General features: G+C 49.7%; 7 protein-coding genes across 7 annotated transcripts; 4 read left to right on the forward strand and 3 right to left on the reverse strand.

Annotated features, from left to right (window-relative positions):
* Positions 1-6,355: 6,355 nt before the first annotated feature.
* PLICBS_007991 (uncharacterized protein) lies at positions 6,356-7,564 on the forward strand (the record flags this gene model as incomplete). The annotated part of the gene is made up of 1 exon (XM_018324535.2): positions 6,356-7,564. One exon carries the CDS (start codon positions 6,356-6,358, stop codon positions 7,562-7,564), a length of 1,209 nt encoding a protein of 402 aa, XP_018177714.2.
* Positions 7,565-7,682: 118 nt separating this feature from the next.
* Positions 7,683-10,474, reverse strand: PLICBS_007992 (uncharacterized protein; the record flags this gene model as incomplete). Its single annotated transcript, XM_018324534.2, has 2 exons — positions 7,683-9,232; positions 9,289-10,474. 2 exons carry the CDS (start codon positions 10,472-10,474, stop codon positions 7,683-7,685), a joined length of 2,736 nt encoding a protein of 911 aa, XP_018177713.2.
* A 442-nt stretch (positions 10,475-10,916) lies between these two features.
* PLICBS_007993 (uncharacterized protein) lies at positions 10,917-12,928 on the reverse strand (the record flags this gene model as incomplete). Its single annotated transcript, XM_018324533.2, has 6 exons — positions 10,917-11,152; positions 11,232-11,594; positions 11,662-11,766; positions 11,823-12,252; positions 12,320-12,470; positions 12,582-12,928. The coding sequence occupies 6 exons, from the start codon at positions 12,926-12,928 to the stop codon at positions 10,917-10,919; spliced, it is 1,632 nt and encodes a 543-aa protein (XP_018177712.2).
* Positions 12,929-14,786: 1,858 nt separating this feature from the next.
* Positions 14,787-15,104, forward strand: PLICBS_007994 (uncharacterized protein; the record flags this gene model as incomplete). The annotated part of the gene is made up of 1 exon (XM_018324532.2): positions 14,787-15,104. One exon carries the CDS (start codon positions 14,787-14,789, stop codon positions 15,102-15,104), a length of 318 nt encoding a protein of 105 aa, XP_018177711.2.
* Positions 15,105-16,081: 977 nt separating this feature from the next.
* PLICBS_007995 (uncharacterized protein) lies at positions 16,082-17,662 on the forward strand (the record flags this gene model as incomplete). Its single annotated transcript, XM_018324531.2, has 1 exon — positions 16,082-17,662. The coding sequence occupies one exon, from the start codon at positions 16,082-16,084 to the stop codon at positions 17,660-17,662; it is 1,581 nt and encodes a 526-aa protein (XP_018177710.1).
* A 629-nt stretch (positions 17,663-18,291) lies between these two features.
* On the forward strand, positions 18,292-19,320 carry PLICBS_007996 (uncharacterized protein; the record flags this gene model as incomplete). Its single annotated transcript, XM_018324530.2, has 1 exon — positions 18,292-19,320. One exon carries the CDS (start codon positions 18,292-18,294, stop codon positions 19,318-19,320), a length of 1,029 nt encoding a protein of 342 aa, XP_018177709.2.
* Positions 19,321-19,440: 120 nt separating this feature from the next.
* PLICBS_007997 (uncharacterized protein) lies at positions 19,441-21,009 on the reverse strand (the record flags this gene model as incomplete). Its single annotated transcript, XM_018324529.2, has 4 exons — positions 19,441-19,909; positions 19,967-20,645; positions 20,697-20,832; positions 20,905-21,009. 4 exons carry the CDS (start codon positions 21,007-21,009, stop codon positions 19,441-19,443), a joined length of 1,389 nt encoding a protein of 462 aa, XP_018177708.2.
* Between the last annotated feature and the right edge of the window lie 566 nt (positions 21,010-21,575).

The raw sequence follows: 21,575 nt of genomic DNA on the forward strand, positions 1-21,575 counted from the left end.
ACTAACTTAAGCGTAGACGAGGTATATAAATATTTTATATACTTCTAGGTAAATATATTAATTATTTATAATAATTAGGCCGCTTACTTAATATAGGCGGAGAAAAGCGTAAGGTAAAATCTAAGCTCTCTTAGAATCTATATACTAAACGTATTAAAGACCGCTATAGTAATCTACCCTTTACTAAGCGAGAGTAAGAGAATAGGTAAAATACTATAAAGGTAAAGAAGTATCGTAAGCTAAAGAAGCTAGAAGAATAAGATACGTATAAGAATGCCTCTCTAATTACGTAAACAGCCTTAAGGGAGTAATGCGCTAGAGAGATTAAGGTATAATAATAAGTTCCCTTTTTAAATATATTAATTATTTATATTAATTACTTATTAATATTAAGATATAGCGCTACCTTAAGTAAAGCTAGAGTATAGTTATTACTAAGGTAGAGCTTATAGAGGATAATAGTAACCTAGACTTCGAGGATATAGATAATACTAATATTAAGTATAGTACCGCTATTTTAAACGATAAGCTTAATTAAGATAATAAGGCTTCTATTAATATTATTATAAAGGACGATATAGCGTCTTTAATAGCTTAGAAGATCGAGGTATATTTAACTTTAAGTAAACGTCGATTTTTACTAACTTTTCTATAGTAAGATAAGTAGCTTATATTCTATAACGTTTATTGCATTCTTTTAATATAAATCGAGACGATATTTATAAAAATTTATTATTTTTAAGTCTAGCTATCTACCTATCGAAAGGTAGCCTTTAAATTAGCGTAAGTATTAACCTTTCCTATACTTTATATATTATTAAATAGACTTTAATGCTAAGATACTATTTACGCTAGACGCGTTAATAATTTTCTCGCTAGCTAAGCTTTTAGTTTAGCGTATATTAATAAAGTTAACGCACTATTTTACTTATTATTATTTTTCGCCTTTTTCGAGGCGTAGCTAATAGTAAGTTCCCCTTAATTATAGTAATTATTTATATTAATTATTATTAGTATTTATAGAGGTATCTTATATAAGATGAAATATACCTACCTTCTTTTTATCTAGAGCTAGTAAAGGGCCTTCTAGAAGCCGTTTAGAATAGCTATAGTCTGTAATCTATATAGCTAGGGTTATTTTTATATAAATAACCTAGAATAAGATTATATATAAGAGAATCTCCTAGGCCTTACTTATTTATAGGATAGTATCTCTAATAAGCGGATCGATAAGGTTATTAAATACCTTAATAAGCTTACTTTTAGTATAGAGGATATAAAATATTAAGTCCTTAGTAACTAGCTTTACTTACGGCCTATAAAGGGTAGGATTTTAATAGACATTAATTATATTCTAAACTTTAAGTAGTAAATAATTAGAATATAGCTACTATTAATTATAGTAGTTATTTCTAGTAATTAATTACTATCTCTAAAAAATATTATATAAAAAAACCTATTTATGATTTTTTTAGAAAAAAAAAGGTAACTATAATAAAGATATTTATATTTTATATATATATATTAAAAGTTATATAGTTTAATAGTTTTATAATTATATATTAGTTTTTTTTTAAAAAAAAACTATAGAATAGGAGAATTTTTTTAATAACTATTTATACTAATTAGCGCTAGATATATATATATATATATTTATATAATTATATTTTAATAGAAACTAATATATTTAGGGTAGTGTTTTTAAAGTACTATTTTACGATAAATTTTCCTAAGGTATTATTATATAAAGCTAGCTCTAGTAAAAATCTAACGATATTTTCTTAGCTTTATATTACTATACTTTCTTCTATAGTTATATAATAAACTAACGTAATATAATATAACTTTATTTTTAAGCTTATATATAATTATTACTAGTAAATTAGCTTAAAAGGGGTCTAATTAGATTTATACTAACTAATTTTACTTATTTTAATACTCTCTTATTTACTTACTATAAGATAGACTTTAATACGTTTAGTATTAGCTAGTCGCCGTCCCTACCGCTATAGCTACTTAAGTAGACTAAATAAGGGCTTAAAACTATCCCTAGAATTACTTACTTACTATTTAATATTAAGAGTATAGCCTAATAAGCGAAGTTCCTTACTTAATAGAAGTCAATACCTTAATTTCGAAGCGAGCTTAATCGACTTACTCCATTAGCTATACTAAAGATATCCTCTCTTACGGTAGGCCTTCTTAGAATTTTTATTATAACCCGCTAAGCCTAAATATAAAAAGCCTTTTATTAAGGCGTTAAGGAAGATAGTACGCTAAGGGTTATTTACTTACGCTATTAAGTTAAGCTTATATACCTTAGTAAATTTAATAAGACTTCTATAATAATAAAGTATTAGAAAAGTATCTTTTATTAAGGCCTTGCCCTAAAGTAATAAAGGTTATACTCTTAAGTCTCTTATTAAGTAAGCTAGTAACTTATTATATTAATTATTTATACTAATTACCTTATAGGTAGGCATTACGGATTAATATAATAAGGTCCGTAACTTACTTATAGCTTTTTTTGCGAAAACTTATTTAGCTATAAATATAGTTTCTAACCTAGCTTTTATCGACTTTTTTAAGTTTATCTACTTAACTATCTCGATCCTAACCGCCTTAATTATAGCTAAGTATCTTTATATTAGCGCTTTATATATACGCTAAAGTGTCTTTAAACGAATAGTATTAAGCTCGTAGATTTCTTTAATAATCGATAACTAGATAAGAAGTATATAGTCCTAAACGATCCTTAATATATTAGGCTACTTCTTCGATAAAAACTAAAGGCTATATATTATCGCCTTAAGTATAGTTAATATCTCGAAAGATACCTCAGCTAAAAAGTAAAACTAAAAGATTATCTACTACCTTAACGCTAAAGAATACTAACCGTATAAGCTAATAGAAGCCTTTAGCTCTATTACCGCAGATAATAGTTCTTATATTAATTCGGAGCGCTTAGAGAGGTATATAGAATAGCAAGACTTAAAACGGCCTTATAAGTAGAAGATTCCCTTTATTTAATATATTATATATATTCTTAATCTTATTGCTAGCGAGATTTTAAATATAGGTAAGCTTATTACTATTAAGAAGTCTTAATAGTATTAAGACGAGATAATTAGCGATAATATCGAGGGTATTACTATAAATAACGATATAATTAAGGCTAAGCTAGAGCGTCTTATTAAAGGGATACTTAAGACGATAGAAAATCGCCTCCTATTAATTATAATTCTTAAGGTATATATTTATAGTAACTATTTTTAGTAATTACTTATATACCTATAGATCTAGAACCTAGCTATATATATATCTCGGAATAATAAGTCGAGCGTAATATTTATAGATATATAGCGAGAGTTATACCTAATGCGTCCTTTATTACGTTTAATGCGTAACGTTATTACCCGCTAGAACTTAATAATATTAATGCTTTTACGAGCGTATAAGCTATACGAGGTAATTAACGAATTTATTATAGTAACCTCATTTAAAAGTAGAGAACTTATTATAGAAGACTAGACTTAAGTAAGCTTCTTTATTAATATTAAGGCAATCTTTCTCTAGTTAATTAATTATATTAATTACTATAAGGGTCTAACTTTACTTAATTCTTAGCGCGCCTTATAATTTATTTTTATTTACTTAAGGATCCTAGAAAATAGCCTATAGGGCTATATTTAAGTACTTAACGTTAGCGGGAAGAGAACCTAATATAGCGTCCTCTAGATTATAATTAATAAAGCTCGATAGAAGGCTAATAAATATAGCGAGTACCTTTATAGGGATAGAGCTATATATACTATTATATCTTTACTAACGCTAATATTATCGGAATTTACTAACGATCGCTATTAGTTAAATATAGAGCCTTTATTCTATAGGCATAGGTTTAGAGAGGTTAGAAAAGAGTATAAGGAGCTCTTTTTTGCTAAATATATAAAGACTTATTATAGTCTCGTCTAGCTACTAAGATAAGCTCGAGACTTAGCCCTTAATGACTATCTTATAGTAGTTTATATAAGCCTATCGAAAGTCTATTAAGCCCCTTTTATAATAAGTATTTTTACTAATTAAATATAGAGTATATAAGAAGTAGAGGAGCCTTAAGTAGTTTACTAGGCCTTTTTCTTAGAGTAACGCTACCTAGATAAAGACCTTTATAGATTCTAGCGCTAGCTTTCTAAAAAGCCGCTTTATAATAGCGTTATAATAATAGCTCGCAATTATCTCTATATTTAGCTAAGTATAGTCTCGATTAAGAGAGCATAGAGTATTTACTATAATATTAATAGTTACGAGCGCTATTATCTTTTTATTACTATACTTATAGACCGATTTAGTCTATACGTCTATAGGTATATATTAAGCTAGAAAGACGGTCTCCTTAAAGACCGCTCGTTTCTCTTTAAGGAGAAAGAAGATAAAGTTTAGTAGCGCTAGCTCTACGAGCTATAAAAGGCCCTTTAATACTTATATATTATTAGCGATAAGAATAACCTCAATAAGTTCTATCTAGCTTATTTTAATATAAATTAAGGTAACCCTACCTTTATAGCCCCCCTTTCTATTTATAATAATAATTTATATTAATTATACTTAAAGTAAGAGTCTTAAGCTATATAAGAATTATTAATATAAGAGTAGCCGCTTAATAATACTCTAAGAGTAAGGTAGGACGCACCGAGTTAAGTAGAGAGCTCTTAGCTTTCTAAACTGCCCTAGCTATCCGCGATAATATAACTATCGACTACTTAGATAAGCTATTATATACTTATATCTAAATCTAGAGCGTTTTCCTTATCGGTTCGATATATAATTAAACCCTCTAGTCCGATAATTAGAGTAGGCTATTTTAACTAGCTTACTTCTCGTAGGAGGGCATTTAAATAATAGGCTACTCGGCTAGTATTAAATATAGCTACCTATCTTTAGGAGGCTATAATAGCTCGTAGTTCTATTAATAAGGATTATTAGGTTTAGGATTATTATACTTATAGCTAAAAACGCTAGCGTATAAGGGAGTAGCCTCTAAACCTAGTTTAAATACGTACTAGGAGGAATATTAAGCTTATAGATAAAGAGCTACTATATTATAAGTCTTAGTTAAATTAAGTTATTTATTGCTATTATTCTAAATATATTATATAATTATTAAAATTAATTGCTATATATATATATATATATATATATATTTAAAATCTATATATCTATAGATTTAGTATAATATATATATATCTATATTAAATCTATAGATTACTACTAAAAATAATTAATATATTATAATAAATAGCTAGGTAATATATAAATATATTATTACCTAAAAAAAAGGTTAAATATAATTTTTTAATATAGGTCTATTTTAGGTACCCTAAAAGAACCGTCTAATTTCTATAGGTACTTTAGGTATCTAATATATATATCTAGGTACCCGCGGGTAGGGCCTATACCCTATTTTTACCTATTAGAGTACTTTAGGTAACCTAAATCCGGGTACCCAATCTAACTTTACACCCTACTCCGGGCTCCCTTTCCTACCCTGCGGCGCAGGTGGCAGCGCTGCTGACGGCCTCTTGGCTTCCTTGGGTAAAGCTTGGCCCCACATGTCTTTGATGCCCCGGATCCGCCGGTGATGAGGCGGGTGGCAAGCCACAGCGGGCGTACCCCCGTGCCTGGGGCGAAACGTCCAGCAGGTCATCGCAAGGCGCGTCTAGAGTGATTCGTAATATTGCAAAACACTTCAACAACCTGGCGAGGTCGTCCAACAGGCTGCGCGCCCCGAGTCGTGCTATTCGCACTCCTACTTTTAAAGATACTGACTCGGCCTCCTTCTCGTGTGATCTAAAAGCGTCTTTCACGGATCACCACTTTGCCAACGCCCGGCATGTCCACCGCGACGGACCACGGTGCACCTCGCATGCAGGGCCGGAAGCGCTCAAAGCTCGCTTGTGAGCCCTGCAGAGAGCTGAAACGTAAATGCGACGGCGCTCAGCCTTGCGGGGCCTGTCTGAGATTCGAGTACGACTGCACGTACCAGAAGGCGGCCGGCAAGCGGAAGAGAGGCGCTTCGCAACCGTGCGAACCCGCCCACTCATCGGTCTCGTCGCAGCAAGATTCCTGGAGCCCGCTCAATGGCCGGGTCACATCGGCCGCGAATCCGTCCAACAATCTTCGTTCTGTGGAAGCAAACTCGGGATCGGCTTTCCTGAGGAGACTGGCCCTGAGACTGGACCCCAAAAATGCGCCTCGTATGCATACATTTGCCTGGAATGCCTTTCTCGGTGCCAGGCAGATGACGAGTGCGCCAGTCGTGCAGCCAGTCACCGACATACTGTCGCAAGGCGAAATGGGACGACTTGCGTCTGTTTACTTTAGCAAGGTCGATCCTGTCTATGGGTTCGTTGACCGCCAGCAGGTGGAAGAGCTCATTGTGCGAAGGTGGACCACATCAACGGTCAACAATATCGAAGAAGCTGTTCTTTGCGGCATAGCCAGTCTGGGTTACCTGTTCTCTCAGGTTGAACCAACAAGGGCGGAGCTCAACCTGGTGGAATCGGCAAGAGCGACACTTGAGCGAGCCATGTCTGACAACCCCTCGGCAACTAGCATCACCGCCTGGTTGTTCCGGGCCATATACCTAAGAGTTGCGGGGACCCATCACGCCGCCTGGATGGCGAGCTGCATCGTTGTTCACATGCTAGAAGCCGCTGGCCTCCATTGCGAACCAACAAGCGAGTCCGTGCTCGCAATACCGGCGGAGCAAGTCGATCCGGAAACACGTCGGAGACTCATGGCCGTTGCGCAGCACCTGAACATCTGGATGTCGTTCGACATGGGCCGATCCAGGGTTTCACTATACAACGAGAGCATGATGGTGCCGGCTGCGCGAGAAGGAGATAAGACCGGCGAGCTCATGGAGCTGCTTCCGTATTCTGCAGAGCTCGACCCGCAGAAGACACCCGAGGCCGCGGATTTGATAGCTGCTCTGTCGGCCGTCATGGAGCGCACCCACACAAGTCCACCGTCTATTCTTGCCCAGTGTAACTTGGCCCTGTGCCTCTGCCGCCGGTTGCAGTCGACAAATGTCTCTTTCACTGGAGCCATGATGGACAAGATACTCAACCTCACTGCAAAGGGAATAAGCGCCGCTCAAGATATCCTGGACGCCCGATCTCCGTGGCATCACATGGCCAACGTGCCCTTCCAGATTGTCTGCGTGCTTCTTGCCTTTGACAGCCTGTCGTCAATAGCCCAGCTCAAGGACGCCATGCAGTGCCTGAGCAACGTCGCGGCCATCTACAAAACTGACGCCACAAGGGAAGCGCTCACTACCGCCTCCTTGCTCATATTGCTGCATCAAAGATGGAAGGAGAAGGGGGCCTCAGAGCTGGACAAGTTGACCAAGTTGTTTCCAGTGTTCGCTTCCGACGCGATCACCGATGAGCCTCTCTCGTGGAGGCCCGAGGATACTTCTTGGCTGGACAGCATCGCCGGGGAGTTTTATAATCTCGACTACTCCGACATCGACCAGCTACTCTTCCCTACACACTCATAGAGCTGGCTTTGCTGGATAGGCTTAATTTTGTCTACTTCTATGGCGATTGACTACCTTTCGGTATCCTAGCTGTTCGACCGTTGCAAGTTGTATCCAGCCGAAATGATGTGGTGCATTCTTACGTTGCCAAAATGAGAGCCTGTCTGGCGTATGTGTTCACGCCTTCTTTCGCCAAGTCTTCGTCGTCAGCTTTCTCTAAAGTCCACTTGTCCGGGAATATCCTCCTCATCACGTAGGCGGAGCCCTCCACGACCGCCTCTCCCCAGTCCGTGATCTCATCATACCAGTACCACGTAGCGTACATCCCGAGCCCAGATAGCGGCAGGCTGAGGAAACACGGCACCAGTACCGCTGGTTCTGGCCATCGGGTGATTATGAAGTAAAGAGCTGTCGCAATGGTTCCCAACCACAATCCGCCAAATAAGAGGATGAACAAGATGCTGAGCACCACCACGAGGGTGGTCAGGATGCCGACAACGCAAATGAAGAAGAATAGGAACTTGGCGATGGCACGATTGCCGACGGTGTTGAGACGGCGCGACGCGGATGAGGCCTGTGACGAGGAGAATCGGTTGATGATGGTCGCGCGGCAGTGCAATACAGCCACGCGAACAGACGGGGAACGAAGGGACGAGCGAATGAAGTAAGTACTCAGGACGACGGTGGAGAGTGCCACACCCCATGTCCAGATTCGAGGAGGCGTGGATGTCAGTTCAGATACCTGCATCGAGAAGACTGAGGTAATGAACGAGATCGGAACGAAAAAGAAGGCTAGCTCGGTGAGCTTATTGATGCCAGAGGTTTGGTCGATGACCATGGAAGACTGAGCCAGACCCATAGAGGACAGGAGCAGGTTCAGTGTTTGCTCGGCGCGGGCTTGGAGTGCCTTTACGTCCAGGCTGAGTTCTGCGAGCTCCGCGGTAATGTCCGGGTGCGCATGAATGAGCACAGTAGACGACAAATGGTCGCTCCAGTCGCGCAGCTCTTGCAGCGTGGCCCGCATCCAACTGAGGTTCTGTCTTGTCGAATTGCCGATTGACTCGACTAGCTGACCGTAGAGCTCTGCGCTAATGTCGTTGTCCAAGTGGTCGAGTTGCAGACGGATTTCAGCTAGAAGCTGGAGGAAATCGTCGAGGATGAGGCGAGCCAGGATTGAAGTGACGAGGGATTGATCGTCACTCATTGCCTCCGTGGAAAGGGTGCTCATTTGACGACGCAACAGACTGTCGGTTGGCAGAGAATACTTCCTGGCGTAGTCGCGATCGCGAGAGTGCGGCTTCGGGTCGGCATAATCCTCTCGCAGTTCCTTCTCATAGTCTTCGTCGTACTCCTCGTCACTGGTGTAGGCAGATACCGACTCGTCGTCGAATGCAGATTCCCTCGGGGCGGAAGCAGCGAATGCATCCTTTTCCTGCTCGGGGTCGGTCCGCAGCTTCTTGCTCTTTAGCCGTTGCTTGATTGCCTCCTTCTTTTGTCGCTTTAGGTCTGCCTTGGAGAAGGGGGGCGGTGGCGGGTCGAGATAAGTCTCCTCGGGAGAAGGGCCACGCCACAGCTCCTCGTCCGAGTACGACTCGATCTCCGCCGCTCTGGGCATAAAAGTAAGTGCGGGGGTAAGCTCGCCCGTCTTCGTATGCTTCATGCGCCGGACGGGGTCAAGCAGCAGTACAACTAGCAAATATGTGAGTCCCGAAGCTGCAAAGTCGACGAGGCGGAGAGAGGCTCACCTGTTCTCTTCCCGTGATGATCCATTCCCGACCAGTAACTCACGCCCTCGGGCGCGACGACTCTCAGATCCCGATTCCTCCACGCCGAAACATTTTTGGGAAGGCCTTCGAACGTGCTATACGAACGGTAGACATTCGTCGACTTGGCTCTTCCTGGCATCTCCGGCGCTGTTGTCGTCGCTGGCTGCTTCTTATTTCGCTTCTCGCTTGCTCTCTTCGCCTTGGCAAGTCTCCTCTCCGTCATCAGCAAGCCATTCTTGTCCAGGGTGATATCCCGTTCAACAATCCACCGGCCGTCTCCAAGCCTTCTCTCAATCTCATCCTCGTGGAAGCCCTTCTTGCCCAGGTAATGCATCAAGCCTAGACGGCCCCAACGCAGATGCGCCCAGGTGCGGCCCTTCGCGCGGCGCCGAGAATTCCACTCTGTGCGCTGGCCAACGCCAGGGAGGGCTTGATGGCGGAATCGCGTCTCTCGTTCAGCCCAGTTCATCCACACGGCATTGGCCACCTTGAGCTGGCTATCGCTCGCCGCATAGCCCGAGTTTGCGAGATGCTCGAACCAGAATTCCGGGTCAATGTCAAACAGTTGACCTAATGCGCCCATGACGAACCGGCTCAGATCGGTGACCATGACCACCCTGACCTCGGAATTATCTGGTCGTGATTGCAGCGCAGCAGCCAGGTGCCTCTTCCCCGCAATGGGCGCCGTTCGTGGGCCAGTGTCGCCGGCGACATAGTCGAGGATCGTAATCGAGGCGGATCGGAGGCCGTCGTACCGCTCGCGACGAGTGACGTTTAGCCAGCGCGGGTCCCATCGAGCGCGATTGTCGAGATTGTTCATGTATATCTCCCCCAGCGTCTCGAGCCAGTGCGACAAATCTGCCAGACCCTCCTCTTCGGCTTCGAGCTCAGCATGCTGTCGCTTCTCGGTCCCTTCAACGCCATCCTCGGCGTTTATCGGCAGCTCCCTCGCAGTGGCCGACGGCTGTTTTCTGGAGCCTGTGTCGAAGCATTCTGGTGGTGTGGCTGTCGTCTCCCGCCGAGCGGGCGTGTTTGAGTTTGGGTTTTCGAGCGAGTTGCGCGGGACGTCGTAGTGCGGATTCCAGCGGTCGCTCGTGGGCCATTCCAGTGGATAGCCCCTGTATCGGTCGTCGTCGGCTTTGCTGGGTCTGCTTTTCCCAAACATGGCTGTCCCTCGGGCGTTGTTGAGCCGGCGGCGTGCCCAGCCGGAACGGTCCGTGAAGTATTCTTACGGGCGACCTCTTCCACCAGACCAAGAGGAGGTTTGTTACGCTGCATCGGAATATTGAAGACGACATTGCACGTGGTTCGACGCGCCCCTGGACGCGCCCATCAGCCGCCAGACACCCTGGCAACCTGCACTTCAGCTGACCTGCCGCAAACTGTCCTAGTGCGCCCGCAATCGCCTTGCAGGGCTGCAGGAAAAACCGGCTGTCGATAAATGAGGTGTCTGCTCCAGTGCAGCGCTGCTCTATTATCGCAATGTCATTTGATCGAGGAAAGGTATGAAACCACTTAGTAGTGTATTGAAGCCTGGGAAGATATGTTTAAGGCAGCCACTCCGCAAACCATTCTGACTTTGTGCCGCAGCCACTTCATTATGGTCCTCAGTTGTCCCTGCCCCTAGCGAATACGTTTCGGATGCTTCTGGTCCATCCAGGCTCGTCTGTCTCCGTCTTCTCAAACGCCCTGCGACCAGTGACCAAGTCCACTTCGCTCGACTTGATCCTCTTGGTGCGCTTGAAGTATTTCCAGATCAGGACATTGAGCACAAACAATACATTTCCCAGGTACTTCAGCACGAATTGATCCGGCTTGAATTTCGGGTAAAACGCATCATAGCCTGTTTGCGTGGCGTCAGTAATTAATCACATCCGCGGCACCGACTCCCCGCAGTTGTGATGGGGGACTGAGATACATACCGCTGAACAGACAGACAGCGAGAGTTATCAAGAGAGCGTAATACGCCCCCCATGGCTGCCCCATTGCCCGATAGGGCAGATCATCGAAGTTGAAGTTTTGAGCCTTAAGCGCCCGACGGAACGCGATATATGACAAGAGTACGCACATCCAGTTGAGGACGGCGAAGATCGTAGTCAAACTCACGAAATACTGGAACACGACGGCCGAGGATGTTCTGGCGTTCATGTAGCCCATAAGAACTGGAAGACACGACACCATGACTGCCCAGATCGGGTTGCCATTCTTGAGCGTCTTGCCAAATATTCTGGGGGCTTGTCCGTCCCGAGCCAGACCATAGAGCGTTCGTGACGCGCAATACACATCTGCGAGAGCTTCTCGTTAACCCTCGCCGACTCGCGAGTGCAGTCAAAGGAGCATACGGCCACTTACCTGTACAGGCAGCGCTGCAGGTGAAGAAGAGCAGGCACGCGTTGATGAAATCAGGGAAAATCTTTATGCCGGCCATAGTCATGGCCAAAACGAATGGAGAAGCACCTGGTTGTGTGAGCTGACAGGGTGCTGGATGATTAGGGACAAGGTTCGAGACGTACTAGCACTCGTCGTTTTCGTGGTGGCCTCCTTGAGGTCTTTGCTATCAGGCTTCACTGCCATGCCAAGCACCAGGACGCCAATGACGTAAAAGAGCGTGATTCTCCAGAAAGTATGCTTGACGGCCCGAGGAATATTCTTCCTTGGGTTCGGCGTTTCGCCAAACGTCATGCCGACCACTTCAGTTCCGAGGTACGAAAAGCATGACTGGCACAGGCATGCCCAGAAGCCGAGAAATCGACCCAGGTTTCCCTTGGCCAAGTATTCAGCAAAGGCACCAGGATCGGACCAATACCGGAAGCCTGACCGGTCGTGGTTTGGGCCGCCGCCGAGGGAAATGACGAAGCAGGACAGGATCATGATGGTCATGATGGTGATCTTGGCACACCCGAGCACGAACTCTGTCTCGCCCAGGCGTGATACATGCAGACTCTGCCAGCGTACCCTGATTAGCATGCCATTTCGCAATCGGGACCCCCTCGGTTCAAAATCCACTTACGTTGATGATGGCAATAGCAACGCCAAACACTGTGATCCAAATGGCAACGTTGAGGTCCGGTCTCCAGTAACGGATGATGAGTCCTGCGCCGGTCAAATTGGTAGGTGTCGCGAGGACATATTTGAAGAAGTAATTCCATCCGCATGCAAATCTGGGCGGGACAAACGATCAGCATTCCAACCTTGACCTGGTGTACTGCGACATCCGGACTCTGTTTCAAGATCCTGAGTTGTAGCCACATCCATGTGAGCCCGAGACTTACCCAAAGGCAGGATCTACCATCCTACTAGCGTAGCCTGCAAAGCCCTTGTTCATGGGAAGCAAGGCAGCCATCTCGCCGAGCGACGTCATCACGAAGAAGACGGCGAACCCGACCATCACATAAGCAACGAATAGGCTCCCGGGACCGCCGCGCACCAGGGCAGTTCCGCTGCCAATGATCAGTCCCGTGCCAATGGCGCAGGCGATGGAGAACATCTGCACATGTCTTGGCTTCATTTCTCGCTTGAGCTCATGGCGCCCTTCCTCCTCCCCGTCCGTCTCTTGTCCCGTAACAAAAGTAGCCGGGCCCATGACTACACGGTGCTCCTTCTCCTCTGAGTCCGCCATATTGACTTGGTTCTCACTACGTATGGATCGACGGAACGGACGGCGGGACAACACTGGCCAAGAGACACACCCTCAGAGCACCAGATCCGGTGGTGAGGCAGATACAAGAAGAAAGCAGAGGAAAGCCGGAAGGTCTCCCTCTTTTATCTCCCCCACGCTTCGTTGTTGGCAAACATGAGTTGTGCACAACCAACTTAACTCTAAAGCTGTGACCACTTCGTTGGCTGGGCGCCTGTGTGTCCATTGACCAACGACTGTTATTCCCGTGTGTAGACTTGCTGAGTGGTGAAATGTTGACAGCCCTGATTGGGCATCTCGTGCGGTTACTAAGAGGTTGTATAGAGAAGACGGGTTCTAGAACTGAGATCTCGCGTCGAGAGCAACGTGAAGCTGCCGCCGCGCGTTCCAGTGACGCGCCTCCCATGCATCATTTTCGACCAACGCACACGAGATAGTGATGAGGAGGACTTCCTCGGTAGATTAGGCTTCTCTGATTCATATGTTTGACCACTCCATCCCCGTGGCAAACACCAAAAGCTCGGGCCATGCCAATCTGCCTCTGAAGCGCAAGTTTCACCGCTGATACCCGAGCAAGTGCGGGGAAGGCTTTGCGAGTCTTGAAGCCCCGGGTTGGGCACGAGAGCTAACATCTCGTGGCGAGCTGACAGGGAGCGCCGCTTGCATCAGGCTTCGGCAACTTCGGGCCAGCCGTCGGGAAAGTACAAGTGGACACAATACTTGATCACGTATCTACGGCACGGAGAACGGGGCTCCGGATTGAATGCACTTCTGCCTCCCAAAGGGGAGATGTGATGTCACAGGCGATTTGGTGTCTACATGCCTATGCCCTGCCAAGGGGGTAAGCCCTTGCAGACCACATATCTCACATAGTCAACGTGACATTAACTCTATCGAGGTTGCAAGAATGAGAAGAAGAAACGTCGTATACGCGCCATGTCCACAGAAGTCACTCGATTGGCATTTTGGGGGCTTGTCGACTGCTTGTTATGGTCAAAGATGCTTTCCCAGTGGCATGCTGAACAGGTCGCGAGCGCGGCCGTGATTCCGGCCATACCTGGCCCTCTGCCTGTTCCGTACATGCAGCGGTTGGGCGCGGCCATGACAAAAGCCAAGAATAGCATGATGTAATGAAGGCGTTACCTTCGGCCATCATTTCACCGACGAGGCGCTCTCGAGTATCGCCAATGGCGACGACCCGATGCCCAATAGGGCAAATAATCTCGGTGCCTTGAGGGCCCCTGAGTCAAAAATAGCCTCTTCGCCCGGGTCTGCCTTGGCCCAAACCAGGCACAAGAAGCCTCGAAACCACAGCGCGAGCGACACCTGTTCAGACGGCCGGTGATCCTCGGGCAGACTTCTGGGCGACTGGTATGAGACATCGCGGTGATTCCGGCCGATTGACGTTGCATGCTGACAATGTCGGCTTTTCAGCTGGTGGGGCGCGGGCGATGTGCCGTTGGCCTGCATGGAAGCCATTGCCAAAGTGATTGGCGGCCGGGCGACTGCCGATCATCTTGGCCCTACGGCAGATGGACGAGTTTAGGTATACGAAAACACGATGCGGCTGTTGTAAGGCTGTCCGCTTACAGGAGGAGAGATGATCGACGTCCCAAAGCAGAGGAATGCCTAATGAAGCATCAGTGACTAGGCGGCGATGCTTCAAGCACAGTTGAAAGAGAGCATAGAGAAAGCGAGGAGAAGACTAGAACTGGAGGAATATAAATATGCGTCTTTGCCTCCATCAAGTCGGCTCGTCTTCTTATCTCACAGCAGCAGCACATCTTCTATACAAGCCAACGAATTCCACTTAACAAGACACTCTTCAACATCAAACAACATGAAGGTCCAGACCGCCCTCCCCATCATCGTGGCTCTCGTCTCGGGCGCCCAGGCCGCCAGCACCATCGTGCGATGGCACGGCTGCGGTGGCGAGAACCAGCAGACGCAGACCAACGGCGACGACTGCACCAACGTGAGTGGCTTCAAGACGGATAACCTGTGCAAGGTGGAGGTCCCGCCGCCCGGCACCGACCGCTGCGAGTTCTACACCACCATGTGCGGCAACCCGTTCGGCACGACCTACTACTGCAACGCCGGACAAACGTGCGATGCGTCGTCCTGGGAGGCGATTGACTCGTACCGATGCTACCAGTGATTTTTGCTTAGATGGATGAGATGGTAAGAGCTCACGGAGAGTACGTTGGATGAGTTGAGACTAACTCGTACCAGGCAGGGCGCAGTGAGGGATGTGGGCTGTAACTTGCTGTTATAAACTCCTCTGAACGCAATTAGAACTCTTCAAACAGCAGATGTTATGGGGATGTCCCTGGTTGTGGGCAGGATGAGAGGCGCTCGTGTAGATTTCTCGTTACAGCTAGTGTTATGCATACAGTTTATCCCCACGCTGGATGTCGCCCGCTGTGATCGCCTGCTAGCAGTAAGCGCTACGCAGATCATTGGCAATCCCGCCTTGACTAGATGGCAGATGCCGGTGTAAATGAGTAACATGAACCACCTGGTCCGGCATCGGGAACAATTTCACCACCGCGGCATGCTATTCCCGCATCTGGCTGCTAGAAAGCGGGATGTGGAATCAACATGGGAATAATCGGTGATGCCGCCTGCAGGTCCAGCTTCCTTGTTAGCCGTTGTGCCTGGCTCTGTAACGACTTTTACAAGGCAAGCCCCCGGCAAATTGCACTTGAGCCACGATTATTAAATGCCTCTTCTTCAACCAGAGAAAGAGACTGCCGCTGACGAATTACAGCCAGCAGACACGGCGGGCGGTCCACCACCCAGCTGTCAAACCGGCCGCTTGACGAAGGGCGTGCCACAGCGGCCCCGGCGCCTCGATGGCACTTGGTGGGGGTCTCCCGGGGCCCGCCGGCACCTGGAGGCATTCGAGAACAGCCTGCTGAATAAAGTTCGGCAGGGTTCGCGGCGCGGCGCTGAAGCCGACGGATCCGATACTGCCGGGCGCCGGGATGGCTGCTGCCAGCCTCCGATAACAGGGCTGAGACAGGGTGCGTCACCGGGGCTCAACGGTATTAAATATTGATACGGCTGCATTGAAGCTCATCAACGCCCTGCTGGCCCGTAGCTCACGGCCTTGCGACTCGCAGCTTCATCATCATGGCGCCCCAGGCCATTCGCAACATATGGCCCCGGGCGTGGCACACGCGGCTGCCCCTGTCGCACCCCGAGGTCAGGACCTACCGGATCAAGTTCCTCAAGGCGGCGGGACTCAACTTTGTGCTCATCGTGGTGCTCTTCTTCAGCCTGTTCTGCTACCTCTTCGGGTCGCTGTACCAGCAGGAGACCCGCGTCCACAGCCTTACCGTGCTGTGGGTGGACTACGATGGTGGCATCATTGGTGACGCCGTGCGACAGGCCTATGCGTCTTTGAAGTCGAGCGGCTTCCCGACTCTGATAGAAAAGGCCGTCGCCGACTATCCCACGACGGGAGCGCTGAGAGAAGCCGTCTGCAACACCGACTACTGGGCCGCTCTGTATACGACACAGGGAGCGTCGACGGCGCTGGCCGATGCCATCTCGGGCGCCAGCTCTTCGCCTTACAATGCGTCCAACGTGCTCTCGTTCATCTGGAACGAGGTGCGGTATCCGACCGTCATGGACGGCCTCATCGCCGGCAACCTCCAGACGCTCTCCGAGGCCGCCCGCGTCGCGTACTATTCACTCAACGGCACGGCTGCGCTCGCGAGCATCCCGCCCAACGACGGCGCAGCGATGGCCGCCTTTACGACCCCGTGGACGCTCACCTCGTACAACATCAAGCGCACGACGCAGGGCCCGCGCGCCGTGTACAACACCATCGTCATCGTGCTGGTGCTGATCCAGGACTTCTTCTACCTGGCCATCATCAACGGGCTGTACGTGCAGTTCAAGATCTACACGCGCATCTCGCCGGGGCGCATCGTGCTGGTGCGCGACGCCATCTCGACCGTCTTCACCATGACGGGGTCGCTGCTGCTGACGTGCGCCATCTGGGCGTTCCGCACCAGCTGGGACGTGTCCGGGACGCAGTTTGCGCTCACCTGGCTCGTCATGTGGCTGTTCGCGCACGTCAACTTCCTGACGCTCGACGTCTTCACCATCTGGATCCCGCCGCAGTACATCTCCATGGCGCTCATCAGCTGGGTCGTCCTCAACGTCACGTCCATCATCCTGCCGTTCGACCTGTCGTCGCCGTTTTACCGCTGGGCGTACGCGCTGCCCGCGCACGAGGCCTACGAGGCGCTCACGGACGTGTGGTCGGGCGGCTGCAACCCGCACCTGCACTACGCGCTGCCGATCCTGTTCGCCTACGAGGTGAGCGGGCTGTTCTGGACGACGCTCGGCGTGTTTCGGCGGTGCCACTATGCGGCTCTGACGGAGGAGTCGGCGCAGGAGGCGATGCGTCTGCGCGTCGAGGCGGCGCTGGCGCTGGAGCGCGAGCACGACCGACGCGTCGCCTGCGAAAAGCCCTTGCACGGGGAAGGTGCCGAGGCGGGAGAGCCGTCGGAGGCGGGACACGGAGCGGCTGGCGGCGATGTCGGCAAGGTCGGCACGCGCGAGACGGACGAGGCGGACAGGGCAGAGGCCGAGCACGAGATGGAGGAGCTCGGCGAGGAGATTGAGCGCATGGAGACGCGGGCGACGAGGCTGGCCAACTTTGGGCCGCGATTCCGCCTCGTCGGCACGCACGAGGATTGATGCAAAAAAGTCATGGAGTTTTGAGGAGTGAATTGAAAGGACAATTGGTACAGAATAGGGCCCTCGGAGGCTGCCGACCAAGAGGCGGGCACTGAGTCACGCCGACCATTACGGGGTCGAGAAACACCACGACGCACGCCGGAGCCAGTCGCCCCACAGCGGCGGCTCCGGTTCTTTCAGGGCACTCCGCTTTCTCGACTTTTGCGTCTCTCGCCAGCCGTGTTTAGTGTTCGCGGCTCTCCAGTTCGGTCCGTGACTCTACAGCTATCCGGTCGGAACACCAGATCTGTGTGGCGATCGGCGAGTTACTACAAACCACGACAACGACCTCGGCTACTCAGCAATTGCGGCGTCGGCTCACCACCTACTGCAGCCCCCCTTGCGGTGAGAGAATCATCGTATTGCCTGAGCTTGAACGCCGTTGTGATACTTGACGACACGCAAGGCAGAAGACTACTAGTCGCGTCGTCGAATGTCCGCTTAGCCGCGACAACTTCCTCAACTCACGATCATTCATCACTGAGCGTCTATATAGCCTCATATCCACGCCCACTCATCGCCGGCCAACAACAACAACAACAACCACCACACTCACAGCGCACACACACATCCATCTGCTTCTCATCATCATGGCCCCCTACGACGTCCTCGTCACCGGCTCATCGGGCCACCTCGGCACCGCCCTCATGCTGAGCCTCCCCTCCCAGGGCTTCACCCCCCTCGGCATCGACATCCTCCCCTCCCCGACAACCACCCACGTCGGCTCCATCTCCGACCGGCCCTTCATCGCCTCCCTCCTCGCCGCCCACCCCTCCATCACGCGCGTCCTCCACGCCGCGACCCTGCACAAGCCCCACGTCGGCAGCCACCCCAAGCAGTCCTTCGTCGACACCAACATCACCGGCACCCTCGTCCTCCTCGAGGAGTCCGCCGCCAGGCTCCCCCGCGTCGACGCCTTCATCTTCTTCAGCACTACCAGCACGTTTGGCATGGCGCTCAGCCCCAAGCCTGGATCCCCTGCGGCGTGGATCGATGAGACCGTCGTGCCCGTGCCTAAGAACATCTACGGCGTCACGAAGGTCGCTGCTGAGGACATGTGCGCGCTGGTTCAGCGCCAGACGGGCATGCCGACGCTGGTGCTGCGCACGTCGCGCTTCTTTCCTGAGGAGGATGACGATGAGGATCGTCGTGCGGCCATGACGGATGAGAACCTTAAGGTCTTGGAACTGGCGTATCGGCGGTGCGATATCGCGGACATTGTGTCCGCGGCGGTTTGTGCCATGGGCCGCGCGCGCGACATTGGCTGGGGAAAGTACATCATCAGCGCGCCGCCGCCGTTCCGAAACGACGCGGAGACGCTGGCTACGCTGGACCGCGACCCATCAGGTGTGTTCCGTGCGGTGCCCGTCGGTGATGATGCGGCTGGTGAGACCATCAACAAGGTGTTTGCGGAGAAGGGGTGGAAGCACCTCGCGCGGGTGGACCGCGTATACGACTCGACGAAGGCGGTGCGCGAGCTGGGCTGGCAGCCTGAGTATACGTTCGAGAAGACGATTGAGAGGCTGGCACGAGGAGAGGCGTGGAGGAGCGAGCTGACGGGCAAGGTCGGCAAGAAGGGGTATCACGCAGAGAGCACGGGCGTCTACACCAAGCGATGAGCCCGGCCGCCAAAGACATCCATGCGCCGGGGGGTAAAAGTTGTTGGGTATTTCGATAGTATTTAAATGTGAAACGTATATATATGGCTAATATGCAACATCATCCCCGCGACGCCGAGGTCATGAAAAGCTGGAAGCTCCGCTCGCCGACCTTGCACTCTTTGCGTCACCGTCTCGCATGCGAACCAGCTGTACATCGTCGTTGTACTTGTCTGCGTTCTTGTCGCCAAATTCGACAGTGTACGTAGTCTGGTAGGTGATTTGGTTCTCGTTGACATCGGGACGGTGCTTCGACCGCTCCGCATGCGACCTTGTGCCAGTTCCGAGCGGGAGGCCGGCCACGCCCGCGGTCCCCGATCGATGTTGTCCGTTTGTGGACCTGCCGTAGTATCGCGCCGACATTCCACGTAGACCGGGAAATAATCTCACGAGGAGCAGTCGCAGGGAGGGCATGCAAATGCAAATGATGCCGACATTGATCTCCACGGTAGACCAAACGCCGGCCTCGAAAAAGTCCCATGTTGGGTTGACTGTGCTGGCGCCGGCCTGGACCAGCGATCGAAGCCGAAGCATGCTGACGATGGTAACACTAGATCGAGTAAGATTAGCGATTTGTGCTTATTTCGGACAGATAGCAGAGACTCACAAAGTGCCCACGCAGAACATCATCGCCACGCCAACCTTCTTCCTCATGTCCAGGTTCAGACTTCTCAACTGCCAGAGCGGAATGCCAAGCATCCACGCATCCAGCGCAATGCTTATGGCGGCATTGCTCCAGCCAATGCCCATGATGTCGATGCACGTGCCGTGATGCACGCCATCCGCAGCCCACTGCCACCAATAATACTCGATGGGGATGCATTGGAACGTTGCCAGAAACACAAACGTGACGCCAAATAGCGACACGACGGCGATGGTTCCCCAGAGCAGCCGGCGAACCGTAGTAGTCGGAAAGATTCGGATATAGAAGAAGAGGAGAGCGAGTTTGAGGATAGAGACTTCGGCAAAGTAAATAACCTCCATGATGTAAAAGTACTTGACGAAGCCAATGACTTGATCGAGGGACAACGTCCAGCTGTCGCGGCCAACGCCATTCCAGACCAGGGTGTAGGCATTGAAGTAAGTGACGGGGAAGCTGACGATGAGGGTGATGAGGGTGAATAAATCGTCTAATCCGAAATCTAACTTGGCCCAGAACTTGTACGCGAAGCGCTGTATGACGAAGATGGAAGCGATGATGGAAAATGCGTCTGAAATGGCAATGTATCGACTCGATCTATCGCGGATAGGCTCGTTGCAAGCTGTGGTTGTGAGGTTCTTGGAAACTGCCGAAGTTAGCCTACGTCTGTGAAGACCGGAGAAAACTCATTGCTCACACATGGACTCTTTTATAGAGCAGCTGCCCATGACACACAACATGACGGTGTCCTGGACAGTCTGATTGGTGCATAGTGAAGTCTCGTTGGCGGCGACATTGTTGGCCTTGTCCACGATCAGTGGCAAGCATGGGGCCTGGAGCCAATGTCAGTACTTGGCTCCCGACGACTATCGTGGTGGCCGGTGACCGAGGAGGCTGTTCCATACCGCGCACTTCGGAAAGAGGGCAAGCGTGTTGTTCAGGGACACGTCTTCGGCCAAGGCTGGCAGAGCCAGGAGGGCGGCCGACAATAACAATTTGCAATACTTCATCGCTGCGATAGGTAGACTCTCTGATCCGGATATGAGGCCTGGGGTAGCTTGATAATAATTAGAGCTGCGTTAGGGGCCGGCGAGGCGCGAGAGGTGGCCCAGTGCCGGCCGTTGAGCGCCCTCAAGTCTGAGGCCGTCCGGTAGGCGGTCGGAGCTTTTTCGGATGGGTCGATATGGCGACTGAATGGCTACCGTAACGCGTGCGCGGTGCCGTCAAGATGGATGAGCCAGCACCCACGTTGTGCCAAGAGACGAAAAGGCACGGGCAGTAGGCTTCGGACAGGGGCGGAGGCGAGCCAGAGTGTCGGGACGCCGGGAATATATGTCAGGCATGCACGATCTGCCCGGTGGGCACCGGCGTTCTGGCAGGCAAGGATGGTGGCATGGCCTTCCCTGCTCAAAGTGGTCGCGAGTCACGATGGGCGGTCCATCTCGCAGCGGCTAATCAAGAGCCTCAAACCCGTCTGAGCTGTCGCCCCTGGCATCCCCACAAGCCAAAACGCCATGCCCGTCGCGAAGTTGACCATATCGGTCTATCGACATTGGAGCCACACTAGTACTCTGCG

This window comes from Purpureocillium lilacinum, assembly GCF_023168085.1.
Source record: "Purpureocillium lilacinum CBS 284.36 DNA, scaffold_6, whole genome shotgun sequence".
Taxonomy (NCBI): Eukaryota; Fungi; Ascomycota; class Sordariomycetes; order Hypocreales; family Ophiocordycipitaceae; genus Purpureocillium; species Purpureocillium lilacinum.